The 14,665-nt window shown below is 39.3% G+C and overlaps 4 protein-coding genes and 1 pseudogene across 7 annotated transcripts; 1 reads left to right on the forward strand and 4 right to left on the reverse strand.

The window, feature by feature from the left end:
• Positions 1 to 282: 282 nt before the first annotated feature.
• LOC103317736 lies at positions 283 to 13,685 on the reverse strand. Of its 3 annotated transcripts, none has more exons than XR_004344884.1 (12): positions 12,779 to 13,685; positions 12,068 to 12,299; positions 11,922 to 11,991; positions 11,573 to 11,705; positions 11,021 to 11,268; positions 10,218 to 10,365; positions 2,130 to 2,187; positions 1,607 to 1,748; positions 1,200 to 1,387; positions 750 to 1,030; positions 577 to 669; positions 283 to 507 (listed from the first exon to the last, which is right to left on the reverse strand). XR_004344884.1 is itself a non-coding variant. In XM_032599338.1 (12 exons), the coding sequence occupies exons 1-12, from the start codon at positions 12,834 to 12,836 to the stop codon at positions 349 to 351; spliced, it is 1,830 nt and encodes a 609-aa protein (XP_032455229.1). In that variant the 5' UTR covers positions 12,837 to 13,685; the 3' UTR covers positions 283 to 348. The 3 variants fall into 3 exon arrangements, 2 of the variants coding, with proteins under 2 accessions (XP_032455229.1, XP_008214746.1); XM_032599338.1 differs by having other exon boundaries at positions 577 to 692; positions 12,068 to 12,296; XM_008216524.4 differs by having other exon boundaries at positions 577 to 692.
• Gr47 (gustatory receptor 47) lies at positions 2,298 to 3,746 on the reverse strand. The gene is made up of 4 exons (NM_001170917.1): positions 2,793 to 3,746; positions 2,655 to 2,723; positions 2,501 to 2,590; positions 2,298 to 2,417 (listed from the first exon to the last, which is right to left on the reverse strand). The coding sequence occupies exons 1-4, from the start codon at positions 3,744 to 3,746 to the stop codon at positions 2,355 to 2,357; spliced, it is 1,176 nt and encodes a 391-aa protein (NP_001164388.1). The 3' UTR covers positions 2,298 to 2,354.
• Gr46 (gustatory receptor 46) lies at positions 3,981 to 5,502 on the reverse strand. 2 transcript variants are annotated; one of them, XM_016989703.2, is made up of 4 exons: positions 4,471 to 5,502; positions 4,333 to 4,401; positions 4,169 to 4,258; positions 3,981 to 4,095 (listed from the first exon to the last, which is right to left on the reverse strand). In XM_016989703.2, the coding sequence occupies exons 1-4, from the start codon at positions 5,428 to 5,430 to the stop codon at positions 4,030 to 4,032; spliced, it is 1,185 nt and encodes a 394-aa protein (XP_016845192.1). In that variant the 5' UTR covers positions 5,431 to 5,502; the 3' UTR covers positions 3,981 to 4,029. The 2 variants fall into 2 exon arrangements, with proteins under 2 accessions (XP_016845192.1, NP_001177422.1); NM_001190493.1 differs by having other exon boundaries at positions 4,030 to 4,095; positions 4,333 to 4,404; positions 4,471 to 5,430.
• Gr45 (gustatory receptor 45) lies at positions 5,787 to 7,230 on the reverse strand. The gene is made up of 4 exons (NM_001190492.1): positions 6,253 to 7,230; positions 6,111 to 6,182; positions 5,949 to 6,038; positions 5,787 to 5,846 (listed from the first exon to the last, which is right to left on the reverse strand). The coding sequence occupies exons 1-4, from the start codon at positions 7,228 to 7,230 to the stop codon at positions 5,787 to 5,789; spliced, it is 1,200 nt and encodes a 399-aa protein (NP_001177421.1).
• Gr44PSE (gustatory receptor 44 pseudogene) lies at positions 7,748 to 9,152 on the forward strand (annotated as a pseudogene).
• Positions 13,686 to 14,665: the final 980 nt, after the last annotated feature.

The raw sequence follows: 14,665 nt of genomic DNA on the forward strand, positions 1-14,665 counted from the left end.
CACATTCCATCGATCGAAAAATCAGTCTTCGAAAAAAAAGCCATAACCAAAGAACCAGACGCGAGAGTGACACATCGCGCTTATCTTCGTGTCGAGAGGAATTTCGTAATCGCGGACGATAAGGCGATGCATCACCCGCAGCAATGACATAAGAGCCTTACTGCACGCGATGTTTCCATAATAACGTGCTTCCTTCTGCTCTCGTTTCGAGTACAGTAGCTTCTGGGCTTGTGACGAAGTGGTTCGGTTTTGTGGTCGGTGCGATTTTGAAAAGTTTGCCTCGAGAGTGAGATACGTGGATTTTTATTTTTCTGCGAATCGTTGTAAGTCTGTATGCGATTATCCGTTTCAGACTCGCCTTCTGCTCTTCTTGCGGTTAGACAATACTCGTTGATGATCGTCGGAAGCGGCTTTTTGGGATCCTACGAAGTACCGGCAAGTCGCTGGGCATCTTTCGGGCTTTTTAGTCTTCTTGTCTTCAGGGTATCCGATTGTGAATTTGGAACACTGGAAACGATGCGATATAAACGTTGAATATTGCTTTGATGAAAGTATAGTATAATAGATGGAACTGACGTGCAGGTCAATGGTACTGATCCTATCCGGTCGATCCATCCTTGAAATCTGTTTGTTCACCGATTTTCTGTGCGACTCTTCGTTACCTCGACACTTTGAACCCGAATTATTCAATTCTACGCAACGAAATTCCAATCACGACTCTGTAATTCTCATCGTCCACAACACAATACCTTCAAAAAGCTGATTCGTCCTCTTGGCACCGCTGATCTTCTCCTCAAGCTCGCCATAAGCTGGAGCCATTTTTTCCGGCTCATTTTTTCCCTCTTCACCGCAAAATCGTAGCGACAGGCTCGATTCCTCCGTTACCAGCACGTCGACGTCGAAAAAGATCGTCTCGTCGCTGCGGCGCTTAGACGCATGATTTAACGGCCGATTCGCGCAGTTCTCTGCATGACTGTCGAAATTCCGTAGGGGACTCGGAAGTGGATGATGCGGGGATGACGGTTGTTCGCTTGAAAAATTCGATGAGTTTACTGTTGAATATTGTTCTGTAATTCTCGAGCTTGTGGAATTTACCTCCGGTACATCAATTGAAAAAACACTAATTACTCAACAACAATCTTCGGCACACAAAGTCCCGGGGAGTAAACAAAACGCTCCAGTGGCTAAAGCTGACTTACCGAAGTGAGCCGGTCGATTCATCCTCCGCAGAGGCAGCTTCGTTATCGTCCACTCGAGCAGCGACTAGATCCTTCGTGTCCTCGATAATAAGCAGCTCGCCTCGCTCGTACACTATTGGCCGGCAATCCCAGTCCGAGGATTTACCGCTGGTACAACTGCTGTCTTCGTCCTCGACGTCGCTGAGGCTCTGCCGAGTTAATTTTGCGGGTTTCGTTCGTTTGAAATGGTTATTATAGAGGAAATTTAATTTTAAAATCATCAATCTCCGATCGTGTCCCAGTGAAAACGAGAAGTCGCTCTCGAAGGAGCGATCGATCGCTTGAAAATTGAAATTCCGCGCGCCAGCCAAAAAGCTCCGCGCGCACCGCGTCAGCGCTCGAAAATAGTAAGTTAGGCTCCGACTCACGTGACGACGGTATCCATAGCTCCTGCAGCAGCTGGTCCCTCTTCTCCACCTCCGAATCGTGAGCTGACGCTGGCAGCAGACGCGAGAGGAGTTATTATCGCGGCACAGCCGAGATAACAGTGGAGCCGTTGATAGAGTCGGACTGCGGTGTGATCAATTGGTGGGCAGGTTTAGTTTTCCAGTCATTTGTCTTGTTTATATATATTTTGCGGGGACGTTTTGGGATATTAATGGATATGCGGAATTGTGTGTCGTTAAATTGGTAAAAACAAAACGCATCATCGGCTATTATTACGAGGCGTTACGCGACGGGAATTACGAGGTATTCGAGCTTGGAGTTAAATATTTGTACAGCGTGAAATCGTTCGATGTCTGTACGTACGTGATTCGCGTTTGATTTGATCTGCGGAGATTATCGTGCAAGCCGGTAGTTGTTTGATGATTGTATACGCGACAGTCGAATGTTTACGCTGTCTGTATTTTGGAGACACTGAATTGGCTTGAAAAAAAAGAGTTTACGTACCTGCGACAAGGTGTTGCGTGGAGAATTGATGGTTGGTCAAAATAGCATCTTGGGAAACCTGCAATGTGAAAGCAATTAATTTTTTTTATATCGACGTGTTTTATATTTATTTATAAAAACGAAACTGGTGAGCGAAGGAATACGATTGGAAGTAAATTTTATTGGAGATTATTTTGCATACTTTTTATTATAGCATCATGATTTATAAGGTACATGAAATAATAATTAACGATTGTTCTGCTGAAACTGTAACACTATCACCATGTACGTTGCGATCGATCCAGCCATCTGAAATGCGTTATATGCTATTGATAATGACATTGAACTGAAATATCTATTAATAGTTATAATTTCAAAAAGCCATACTATACCGAAGTCAACAACGATTGGTCCAATGAAAAAAGTCCGAAAACCGTGAATTTAATATCCCTGTGTAGCAAGTAGTTCGAAAATTGATTCAACTGAAAAATGTAAAGAGTTTCGTGTACTCATTTCAATAATTTTTTTATTCAAGCACATTTTTACCTTACTCAAAACCTTTTCGTCTACAGGAATTATCAAACACGAACTGATTATCTCCTTCGTCCTCCTGCTCTGTTAACAATTTATTTACAATAAAAAATAATAGTAAAATCAACGATAATACAATCTAGTTGAATTCACCTCGTCGATCGTAGCCGTGACGGACTTCGTGAATGTCACCAGTAAAATCGCGTATGTAAAACCAGACCAAAAGCTACGTATCAACATAAACGTCGTGTAGGTGTTACCAAGTATCATGGGCTTGGTGAGGTAGTAACAGACAAAAATCAAATAAATAAATACTTCCAAAAAGCTCGCAAGCATTGGATACGAATAAAACATCGACACGTCTCGCGATGCATCACTCAATGACTCGTGTAGTTTTTCCAACTTCAACAGTCTGTCGACTTTGGTTTTCGTTTCTGTCGGCAATCGGACTTTCGTCAATTCTTCGTTTCTGAACTCGACGAGATTTTCGTTGAGGACTTTGAAATCGTACTGGAGAAACTTCAAGATCACGCTGTACTGGATCATGAGAACGATGATAATAAAGTTGCTGATATGCACCGTGATGGTGTACTTGGTCCAGGGCATGACTTCTAGTACAGTTGATACGAATAATCCAGTCCATATTGTAATATTCACGAACAATAATTTTTTAATATCTAAGCCGACTTTGTTCTTTTCTCGAATTTCAATACTGCTCAGAGACTGTAACGATTCTGTGATTTGGCTGATCGAATTCGCGATGTTGATCAGCCCATTTCTTGAAATACAAGACCTCACCAGAATAAATAACGCTACGAACGAGTATATTGTTGTCTGGCCGCAATCCGCGATAGTGTCGAAGTCCACTTGGTAATTACTGCTGCAAAAGTATGTCATGCTGTAGCCGTTCGACGTTACGAAAATCAAAACGAGGATGACGTTGTAGACGATGGCGCTTTTGGAACTAGCGAAAGACCAATAGTATTTTGTGGCATTTTTCGCTGGTGCTAAGTCACAAGTCATCGTCGCCAGTCCAAGTGCTCTGAAGTAGTGGAAAAGTAATTTGAAGGAGTGGATTTTTTTGTTGATCGGTTTTCCGAAAAACATCTTTTTTATTTTTTTAACTTCTGAGAATATTGTTGCGCTATTCTGTTTTCTCCGTACAATAACTTAGGTATGCTCTATCGTTGAAATCTATCGATTTGTAATAAAGGCAATTTTTATTCAATTTTATCATACTTCGCGACTTTGAAGTGCATTAAGTAAACACTAGTTCCGACTACAATTACGCAAATTGAGTTTAACAAATCGATATGGTAAACGATGTTATAAATATAGATAGAACCAATTTCGCATAGAATAAGCAGGTTATTTTTTTCCAAAAGTTAAATTATCTTTTCAAATTTTGTTGAAACTGTAGCACTATCACCATGTACGTTGTGATCGAACCAACCATCTGAAATTCGTAAAGCAATGTTGAAGTTAACATGTTTGTAAAATAATATTTATTTCGAAACACGCGTACTTACCGTAGTCAATAACGATTCATCCAATGAAAAAAGTCCCAGAACCGTGAATTTGATATCCCTGTGCAGTAAGTAGGTCGAAAATTTATTTAACTGAAAAGCAAAAATGTTTAAGCCATAATGCAGATATAGGAAATCACAAGAAAGTAAATCGAACACTTCGCTACCTTATTCAAGACCTTCTCATCTGCAGATATCATCAAGCAAGAACCAATAATCTCTTTCGTTCTTCTGTTCTGCTAATAGTTTATTCGTTAGTATTTATAAAAAAAACTAAAATAAAATCAATCACTAAATACATTTACCTCGTCAATCGTGGCTGCGACACACTTCGTCAAAGTCACCAGTAAAAGGCCGTATGCAAAACCATACCCAATGGTGCGTAAAAACGTAAAAGTCGACAAGTTTTTACTGTGGAGTATCATCGGTTTGAAAAAGTAGTAACACACAAAAATCAAAATAATAAACACGTGCAAAACGCAGACGAGCATCGGATAAGAATAATAATTCGACACTTCTCGCGACGTATCGCTCAACGACTCGTGCAATTTTTGCAACTTCAACAGTCTGTCGACTTTGATTTTCGCTTCACTCGGTGATCGAATTGCCATCGATTCCTGGTCGCCGAACTCGATCAGATTTTCGTTGAGTATCTTGTAATTATGCTTGATTAATTTTAAAATCACACTGTACTGGATCACGAGGTGGTTAATGATACAATTGCTGAAAAATACCACGATGCCATACTTTGTCAAAGGCTTCAAGTCAAATGCAAACGTGCCGAATAACACAGTCCAGGTACTAATGTTTATGATAAACATTTTTTTGATCTCTGATGAGATTTTGCTATTCTCTTGAATACTAGTGCTACTCAAAGACAGCAGCGAATCTGTAATTCGACTGATCGAGTTCGCAATGATGATCAACGTATTTCTTGAAATACAAGACTTCGTCAGTATAAATAATGCTACGAATAAGGATAATGTTGTTTGGCCGCAATCCCCGATGGTTTCAAAGTTGACTACGTAAGTGCCACGACAGAAGAACGTCATGCTGTAGATGTTTGAGATTACGAAAACCAAAATAAAGATGACGTTGTAGATAACGGTACTTTTGGAGCGGGTAAATGTCCAAAAATGATTCCTAGTGTTTTTTGCCGTCGTTGCGTCAATGGTCATCGATGCTAGTCCGAACACTTTGAAGAAGTAGAAAAGTAATTTTAAGTAGTCGAGGTTTTTGTTATTCGATTTTTTTAAAAACAGCATTTTTGGAAAAGTACAGTCTAATCTTTGGCAGCACTTTTGTGGTATATCCTTCTTCGAAGACAACGTACGAATGTTGGTTGGAATCTTCGATCGATAAAATCTATCGATTCAAGGAAGTGCAAGTATTTCGATGTGTCTTCTAGTGCAATGAATAAACACTGTGACTACAATATTGCAAACTATATTTATAGCTAATCGATAATTTAATACGATTCGCTGAAGCGAAGTTATAACTATGCCGTCATACATGCGATACGAACACTGGCAAATGACAATGGAAGTAATTTCAAGAATATTTATTAAATTTAGAACAATAAATTTTACATGTCGAAAGAAAAGATTTCTGTGCCAAGCAATCAATCTTTCTGTTGAAATTGTAACACTATCACCATATACGTTGTGATCGAACCAGCCATCTGAAATACGTATATTATTCATAATGTCATTAAACAAAAGTATCATGTTTCTATAATCGAAACCTCTGGAATAATTTTCATGTTAAAAACAGTTATCCTTACCGAAGTCAATAGCGATTCATCCAGTGTAAAAAGCCCCCAAACCGTAAACTTTACATCCCTGTGTAGCAAGTACAACGAAAACTGATTCAACTAAAATAAAATAAAGAATTCAAAGTTGTACAATCGCATAACAGATCATAATAGAGTGTAACGCGTCGTTACCTTATTCAAAAGCTTCTCATCCGCATCAGGTATCATCAAACAAGAACTAATAATTTCCTTCGTTCTTCTGCTCTGTTAACAATTCATTCATAAATTTACAACAGCAACAATAAAGGAAGTCAATCATACGATTCTAATTTACCTCCTCGATCGTAGCCGTGACGAACTTCGTCAAAGTCACCAATAGAACCACAAACAAGAGACCATACCAAAAGCAACGCAGCAGCATAATACTGCTAAAGTTACTATCGTGAGTAAGTATAATCGGCTTCGCGAGGTAGTAACACACGAAAATCAACATGATAAATATGTTCAAAACGCTGACGAGCATCAGGTAAGAATAAAACATCGACACCCGTCGCGATGTGTCGCTCAACGACTCGTGCAATTTTTGCAACTTCAACAGCCCGTCGATTTTGGCTTTCGTTTCTGTAGGTGATCGGATTTTCATCGAATCCTCGTTTCTGAACTCGATGAGGTTTTCGTTGAGGATTTTGAAATCGTACTGGAGGAACTTCAAGATCACACTGTACTGTAGTATCAGGACGCTGACGAGGAAGTTGCTGACGTACATGTTTACAGCGTTTTTCATCCAAGGCTCGATCTCCGATAGATTTATGACGATGAATGCGATCCACATGGTGATATTTACGATAAACGCTTGCTTGATTTCGAAGGAAACTTTGATCCTTTTTTGTAAGCTAATACTGCTCAGAGTCAGCAACGATTCGGTGATTCGACTGATCGAGTTCGCGATGCTGATCAGCGAGTCGCTTGAAATGCAAAACTTCGACAGTATGAATATTGTTACGAATAAGGCCATGTTAATCTGGATGCAATCCGCAAAGTCTTCGAATTTCACTCGGTTGGTACCGACGCAAAAGATGGTCATGTTGTAGAGACATGGCATTACAAAAACCAAAATAATGACGACGTTGTAGACGATGGTATATTTGGAACGGCTGAAAGTCCCAAAGCGATTTGGAGTAGTTTTCGTTGAGTCCGTGACGAAAGTCATTGTTGCCAGTCCGAACACTTTGAAGTAGTAGTAAAGTAGCTTTAGGTAGTCGAATTTTTTAATTTGTTTTCCAAAAAGCATATTTTTCTTGATACTCCACATGCGTATGAAATTGTTGACACAGCACTATTTGCTTTGGTGCGAAATTTTTTTTACTTCGTTGACAATGTTAGAATCATGATTTGGGTATCCGATCGATTTTACCGGCGACTACAATTGTGAAAATTGAGTATGACCGATCGATATTGTAATAAAGTATGAACTTATTGGCATAGAATAAACACTTTTTTACTTTAAAATAAAAACAGAAAATATCAAACTATGAACAAATTTTGTAAAATTATGATTTTATTGCAAATTATATGTGATATGTCCCTGCGATGGTACTTTATGATTACGTCGTGTTATCATTAAAAAAAAATTCACAAAAAGGTAAAGTTTTTTCAATTTCACCATATTCTTACGGCAATGCCTAAGTGTATTATGTACACGCTGCGGATATAATTTTGTAAATTGAATCGTCAAATCGATACAACATTATCCAGAACGAAGTAAAGCGTCTTTGCAAAAAAAAATATTACACAATATTCAGTTGCATAGTAGCCAGTTTAGTCGTAAAATGTTTTTCAAAAAATTCACTCAAAACAAATTTTTCCTAACTCAATGTTTATTTTACTATTTCAAAGTACTCGGTGTCGGAACGATGGCATTCGACATCGAATTAGCGAAAAATATCGGAACTCACTACATTCGGATCAGCTATTCCAAACGAGCCATTGTCTACGTCATTCTCATATTTATCCCAATAGTCTTGCACATTTTCAGTATACCATACTTCTACCGACTCACCAATAGAATGACATTCGAAAAAGTATCGGATTCTCTACAAGAGGTCGTGTCCTGCACCACAGCTTTCTTCATCTTCGCCAAATTTTGCTTGACAAGCGATGAGCTGATCTCGATCACCAACAGAATCATCAAAATCACAAAATCCTCGCTATCTCTCAATCCTGAAAACGATCACACGAAGAAACTGTCCCTGGAATTCGGAACAATAATTGCCGTAAACTGTTTCATCTGGATTTCAATATTCACCGCAGCTGCGGCCGACGACTTATATTTCCTCTATTACTATCTAACCGTGTACTCGAGTAACTTCGTCATCAGCGCTCTTATGATCCAGTACAGCGTGATTTTGAAGTTCGTCAAGTACCAGTTCAAAATGGTCAACGAAAACCTGATCGATTACAGCGAAAGGGAATCTTTCAAAATTCGACTGTCCATCGATTCGAGAAGACGACGAGCTGAGGAAATTACACGGCTTGATCAGCGAAGTATCCCAAGACGTGTCGAATTTCTATTCTTACTCGATGCTCTTCTGTGTTTTGCACGTATTTTTCGCGATGATTCTCTCGTCCTACTATTTTGCCAAACCTATTGTTCTTCGTGAGAACGACTTGACGGACACCATTTTCGTGCATTGCTTCTTTTACGCATTGTTGTTTGTCGTTCGACTGGTGACGCTGACGAAATGCGTCACTGCTGCGATCGAAGAGGTGAGTTTGTGTGATTGTAATCGATTTTCGCGTAATTTAATGCTGTACGATTGCTTTACAGAGCAAGAGAACGAAGGACATCGTCAATGCGTGTTTGATTAAATTTGATGACGATCAGAAGATCAAGAATAAGGTTATTAGACACATTAGACAAATTCTTTTTTTCGCAAAAATCTGTTGTTGTTTTTTTTTTCATTTTTAGTTGAATAAATTCTTGACCTACCTGGTGAACACCGATCTGACATTCAAGGTTTTAGGGCTGTTCTCGCTGGATTAATCGTTATTGACTTCAGTAAGTAGGGCTCATTCCAAACATGTATAAATCTACTTATTTTTTATTAACAAATGTGCAAATTACAGATGGTTAGCTCGATCACAACCTACATGGTCATAGTGTTGCAATTTCAACAAAGTAATAAATCAGCCGATTTTATCGGCAACTACGTAGGAGACGAATATGCCTACTAGATCGAACCGACGAACATATCCTCAATATCTAAGATGCTAATCGCATATTATGCAATCGGAAGCACAATCACCGAAAAACAAACGCAGTATTCGAGTGCTCTGTTGACTGTCCTTGAATTACGTACACGATTTTCACAATATTCAAACATCCAAATTTGATAATTTAATTCCATTACGAGTCATTATCATCAAAATTCAATTCGCGCACGTAAACGACGTCAACACGTTATAAGATCAATCCGATGCATCAGATTCCCAACATTTTCGCGATATCTCGTGCATCCAACACTACACGTGGACTCGATCAAAATAAAATCGGGCATACCTCCCAACGGAGTAAAAATTCATTGTATAAAGTGGAAAATTCGTACCGGCAGATTTTCCTGCGACAGCGCGATCGTGACGACGGTCGGATTATCGTTGCGACGGCCCAGGCGACACCGACGAGGATCAGCAGAGCGAAGGAGACGATTCGCGAGACGCCCCCGAGCGAGGCACCGTCGCCACCTGCCGATACAGAACTGACTTGGATATTTTTAGAAATTCGTCGTGCTGAGATGAAATCAATGTGTTATATCGTATTAATCTTTGTTCGATCGGAAGAAAGTATCGACACTGACGAATTGATTTCCCATGCCAGTCCCGAAGTCCCATTAAACTTCGCGTCGACATTCCGCGAAGAAGTTCGAAGTTTACAATCGATCTTTACAAAAACTTAGACCTACGTCGTCCTATTTTCGTTTCGCATTAATCGCTTCCTTTATCCCGGGGTGAACTTTTTCGCGATTAAAAATCCGGAAGAGAGAGCCGGCGTGTGTATGGATATAAAACACTTTTTAATCGCGCGAACAAACTTCGAAAGCATCGACGCCACCGACGGCGATTTTCATTTCCTCTCTCGCGCGTCTGCGATTTCCTCGGCGTCGCTTCAGCCATCGGCGGTGATTTACGAAAATTTTAAGCGTTTCGAGGAAAGCTTGATTTATTGCTTCGCGATGAGTTTATAGCTCGACGGTGTACTGTTCTGTATATTTTTTATCCATGGAATGTGGACGATGTAGTTACCTGGTAGATTAGGGCAGTGCGATGTGGCTTTTGCGGAGCAGCAGGATGATCGATTGGAATTTTGATGTTTCGGTTCGTAGGGGGTGTTCTTGCGGCATTTCTGGATTTTCGGCTGTTCGTGCTTTTCTTGTCGCGAGTTTACTCTACGCTGTAATGTATAGAATATAGTGGAAAATTGAAATATGATAGCATTTTTTTAAGGGGGTAGCAGATTCCTGCTATAACTACCAAAACTGTTTTATCGGCCGAGAATCGAAAAACTATGCGTATTTTTATTTCACCATCAGATTTATTTTTTTCAAGAGGAAGAACACACGTAAATTTTATAACTGATAAGTTCCAAACGTCATAGGCCGACCGTCAATTTTACGACGCGATATCTAATCGCAAATACTCTAATTTATAAAGTTTATGGCCGAACGATAAGCAATCAATCAATACCGTTGCGAAACAGTGAAGTTTAAACTTTGAAGCGTATCTCCGGCCTTCGATCTCGCGCTACACGAGCCGCTATTAATAATTCCGAACAATAGACCTTATTGTGTACGACTGTAAAATCAAAGAAATTTCTTTAAAAAAAAAAAGCGATTTTTGAACTATAATGTCAATGACAACTAAAGTGTCGTTATCCATAGTCACTCGAGCTAAAATGATATACTGCCTCTTCGAGATCGTAATAAACTCCTTATCGCGCACGAGTCGAGCGATACTTTGTTTTAACTTCCCGATTATTTATTTATACATATTCATGACAAGTGTTTCGCAAGAAAATCGTGATATAAAAGCCGAGGAAAAATACCAACCCTATCCTCGGAATCACTGCTGGTTCGACTTCGGCACTTCCTACGCTCGTGCCTCGCTCGGTTCACCGGACAAGAGTCGGCAACGGTGCATCTTCGACCGGGACGAGGAAATCGACGCTCCGCTGGTGAACAGGGACATTCGACCGGTTCCGGACACTCGCAGCTGCAGTTTTCGTGCGAACGCGCGTCTACCTGCACCGGCGAGGGACAGCAGCAGTCGCGTCTTGCTGCTTGGCAGAGACAGCAGCCTAAACAAAATTTTGAAAATATTTTTATCTTTTACTCTAGTAAATTAAAACTAAAAAATATTCGAAACTATTAATTTTGTAATAATTCATCGAGAAAATTATGTCAATGAATATACGAAGCATTTAAAGAAATAATCATCGTGAAGTAACCAAGATTACCGCAGGAAAAAAACTCATTCAGCCACGTTCCACATTACGAGGCGCATAAATATACATACGCACACAGCAGCCGTTCTATTTATACGACTTATCACTATAAATACGAATAAACGTTATTCTCGCGCTATCGGCGAGTCTTCTTTACCGTTATCCGCGTCGCAACGCCCCGATGTATTCTTGGCCGAAGCGGAACTGTGACGAGAGCTCGAAAAACGCGATGATGCCGGACACTTGTAGTTGTTGCTCGTGTGACGTCGTTGACAGTCGTCCGATTCGTCCTTTTGGAAAAAAAAGCTGCTGAATTTGAATTTCCCGCCTTGAAAAGCGAGTAAGTAGATAATGTACACGGAATGGGCGACATCGAGGCGAAAGTGCTTTCGTTTTACGACGCGACTACTGGCTTCATTATTCCAAATTATATAGCGTGAAAATTGCCTTTTTATGGAGCGCGTTAAACTAAACGCCGAAATCTTATATGGGAAGCAACGTCTTACCTCGCAATCTGTGTTAGGGCTTGTCTCGACGGTGTCGTTGTACGTTAACGGGAGAATCGACTTTTTTCGGCTGTAAAGGGATAATGTAAAGCTCAAATTACTTTTCTTAAAAAAAAAAAAATAATAATAATAATAATTTCTCTCACCAATCATCGCAAGGGCAGCTCTGCCTCTTGACGTGTTCGCTCCACCTCCTCCTAAGCTCTCCGAAGTTTCCCGGCCAGTCCCTGTGAGGTCTCGGTGGTGTGCACTTGTTCCAAGACTCCTCAAGCTCACACCTACACTTGCCCCTACCGGATGGACCTCGTGGTCTCGTTCCTGTGCAGTCGTAGGGACGATCTAAGCAACAGCCCTGCTGACGTCGAGCTTTCCCACCTGCTAAGAAGATTAACCCGAATTTTTTAATAAAGCTGCGTTAAATAAGTTATTCCATATCTTTGTTAAGATTAAGACTCGTTATATCGCCAAGTTTCACGAGTTTTCCAAAGTTTCTCCAAAGACTGCAGCACAGGCAAAGCTGTTAACTGTAACTGCAGTTTCCCTCCAACTTTATGCATAACAACTATTTTCATATTCGACACGCGCTGCTGTGCTTGCAGCGAAGTTTGAAGAAAAAAGCTCGAGTGTGTGTGAGCTTTGATGAAAATCAAAGCGTTTGATATTTTTCGGACAAAAAGTAACGGAATAATCAAGCTCGGAGAAAGTCAAAAGCAGCATCGGCAAGTTGCCAGGGACCTTTAGCGGCGTATAATAAAATTTTATCGCCGACCTATAGTCGCTTCATAATTCAGTTCTTCACAGTCTAACCCCACTTAAACCTTACGGTGTCATTTATTTATTTATCTTTATTTTCTTACCGCAACATCCGTCATTAATTCTCGCGTCATCGGCATCTCGTCTGCAACTACTGCACATTTTTCGGGGCTTCGGAGACGCTGAGGAGTCGACGGGAATGATTTTGAGGATTTTGAGGATCCATGAGGGTGACTTTTAGGTTTCACGAGGCATCACGCGAAAATTTTTTTTCTGGGTTAAGTTTTGAACTTGGGTCGAGAGAGGTGTATTTTGTTTGTTGATTTGGAGAGGTTATAAGGAACGAACGACGACGATGTACTGTTTTGATAATGATAACACGTTTTTATTGCTTTGTAGATAATACGCTTGTGCATTATCTTTTTATTGAGTGTGCTTGGATAACTGTATAACGATACATTGTTTGAAACCAATTAGGAAGAGTGTAAACTTGAAAAAAGAAGGTATTTATTTAATTTTGATTGATAAACATTTTTTTTTTATTATTATCATTCGTTTTGTAGACAGATTTTTTTAAACTAGATACATTCATAGTTTTTAATGTGGAAAATTATTTTATTTTTTTCGCAAAAAGTGCGTAATATATCCGTTAGATTTCTATTATTCGCGTGGGTATAATGAGTATAGACATTTTCAAGGCGCCGAAAATTCTACGATGCACATGAACACAAACGAGTTACTGATGTAACATCCGAAGAGACTTGCGTGATATTCGTCAAGTCGGAAAATATTTTCATGAATCATTATTACTATCCCGAAATTTTCTGCGCGTCTCGAACGACATTATCGTGTAACGTTCGAAAGCCGTTGAAAGCGTTCTGCAAATTCAAAAAATCATCGAACCATTTTTTTAAAAAAATCCATGCTAATAATTAATTTATATTCGCAAAAAATGTTATAACAATCTGTTTACAAATAAAAGCAACCGCGCATGCGATCGCAACGCAGTATATAGTGAAAGCTCGTTTTTGCGCGCGAAATTCAAACTGTATAATAACCGCGCCCTTCTGACTCACCACCGGTACACACACGATTCTACCCTTACCCGCGTTACCTACATCAATATATAACACGGGTAGGTATAAGGCTGCGTTTAGATGGAGTCTGGCAATCTTAAGAATGGCAGATTGGAGAGACCGCGAGATTTAAATTCAACATCAAAAATATAAATCAGCAAGTCATAATTTTTTCGAAAATATGCTTGTAAATTTCATAACCTCGAAATGGCGGATATCGCAAGATATTCATATTGACACTCTATCTTGGATCTATAATATTTTACTTACATATTTGTCTAAAACAAAATGTTGTTTTTTAAAATAATACAAAAACTTTTCCTAAGGTGCATCAGTATATTAATAATAATGAATTTAGTAGGCTTCCGATTTTCAATTCAAATCTCCCGATCTCCTAAATCTGCTATTCTTAAGATTGTCAGATCCCATCTAAACGCAGCCTAACCCAAAATCCTCTTTAGTCTAGGCGCTGAGCACTTTTCGTCGGACTTGCATGGCCAGTGGATCACCAAGGTTATTTCTATGTATTTTTGCCTCCTGAACACGAATTTCGAGGGTGGAATGTCCAAAAGTGGTCAGGTAATTTGTTATTAACAAATTAATTGTTAAAATTCAACTAAATTATGTTATTTCAACCGAGAAAACATTTTTTTAGATTCTTTATATAATTCTAAATCGAAAATGTTCTTATAAGATTTTCTGAAAAAGGCTTTGTTTTCTAGTAAAAGAATACTAAAAATTGATCAATTTTGATAAATTTGAGAAAAAAATCGCGATTTTGACCGGATTTCAATACTCTTTTACTCGAAGACAAAGCCTTTTTCAGAAAATCTTATAAGAACATTTTCGATTTAGAATTATATAAAGAATCTAAAAAAAATGTTTTCTGGGTTGAAATAATATTCAACACTTTTG

This window comes from Nasonia vitripennis, chromosome 4 (assembly GCF_009193385.2).
Source record: "Nasonia vitripennis strain AsymCx chromosome 4, Nvit_psr_1.1, whole genome shotgun sequence".
In the NCBI taxonomy this organism is placed as follows: Eukaryota; Metazoa; Arthropoda; class Insecta; order Hymenoptera; family Pteromalidae; genus Nasonia; species Nasonia vitripennis.

What these genes read in the sequence shown, in the direction of transcription:
- Gr47 (NM_001170917.1), bottom strand. Translation starts at nt 3,746, where the DNA reads ATGTTTTTCGGAAAACCGATCAACAAAAAAATCCACTCCTTCAAATTA. An exon ending in TCACGGCTACGATCGACGAG is followed by an intron (nt 2,724 to 2,792) that starts GTGAATTCAACT and finishes AATTGTTAACAG; the next exon opens with AGCAGGAGGACGAAGGAGAT. An exon ending in ACCAATCGTTGTTGACTTCG is followed by an intron (nt 2,418 to 2,500) that starts GTATAGTATGGC and finishes AACGCATTTCAG; the next exon opens with ATGGCTGGATCGATCGCAAC.
- Gr46 (NM_001190493.1), bottom strand. Translation starts at nt 5,430, where the DNA reads ATGCTGTTTTTAAAAAAATCGAATAACAAAAACCTCGACTACTTAAAA. An exon ending in ATGAGAAGGTCTTGAATAAG is followed by an intron (nt 4,259 to 4,332) that starts GTAGCGAAGTGT and finishes TTTGCTTTTCAG; the next exon opens with TTAAATAAATTTTCGACCTA. An exon ending in ATGAATCGTTATTGACTACG is followed by an intron (nt 4,096 to 4,168) that starts GTAAGTACGCGT and finishes TACGAATTTCAG; the next exon opens with ATGGTTGGTTCGATCACAAC.
- Gr45 (NM_001190492.1), bottom strand. Translation starts at nt 7,230, where the DNA reads ATGTGGAGTATCAAGAAAAATATGCTTTTTGGAAAACAAATTAAAAAA. An exon ending in ATGAGAAGCTTTTGAATAAG is followed by an intron (nt 6,039 to 6,110) that starts GTAACGACGCGT and finishes ATTTTATTTTAG; the next exon opens with TTGAATCAGTTTTCGTTGTA. An exon ending in ATGAATCGCTATTGACTTCG is followed by an intron (nt 5,847 to 5,948) that starts GTAAGGATAACT and finishes TACGTATTTCAG; the next exon opens with ATGGCTGGTTCGATCACAAC.
- LOC103317736 (XM_008216524.4), bottom strand. Translation starts at nt 12,836, where the DNA reads ATGTGCAGTAGTTGCAGACGAGATGCCGATGACGCGAGAATTAATGAC. An exon ending in AATTAATGACGGATGTTGCG is followed by an intron (nt 12,300 to 12,778) that starts GTAAGAAAATAA and finishes TAATCTTCTTAG; the next exon opens with CAGGTGGGAAAGCTCGACGT. An exon ending in GCAGTGATTCCGAGGATAGG is followed by an intron (nt 10,366 to 11,020) that starts GTTGGTATTTTT and finishes TATACATTACAG; the next exon opens with CGTAGAGTAAACTCGCGACA.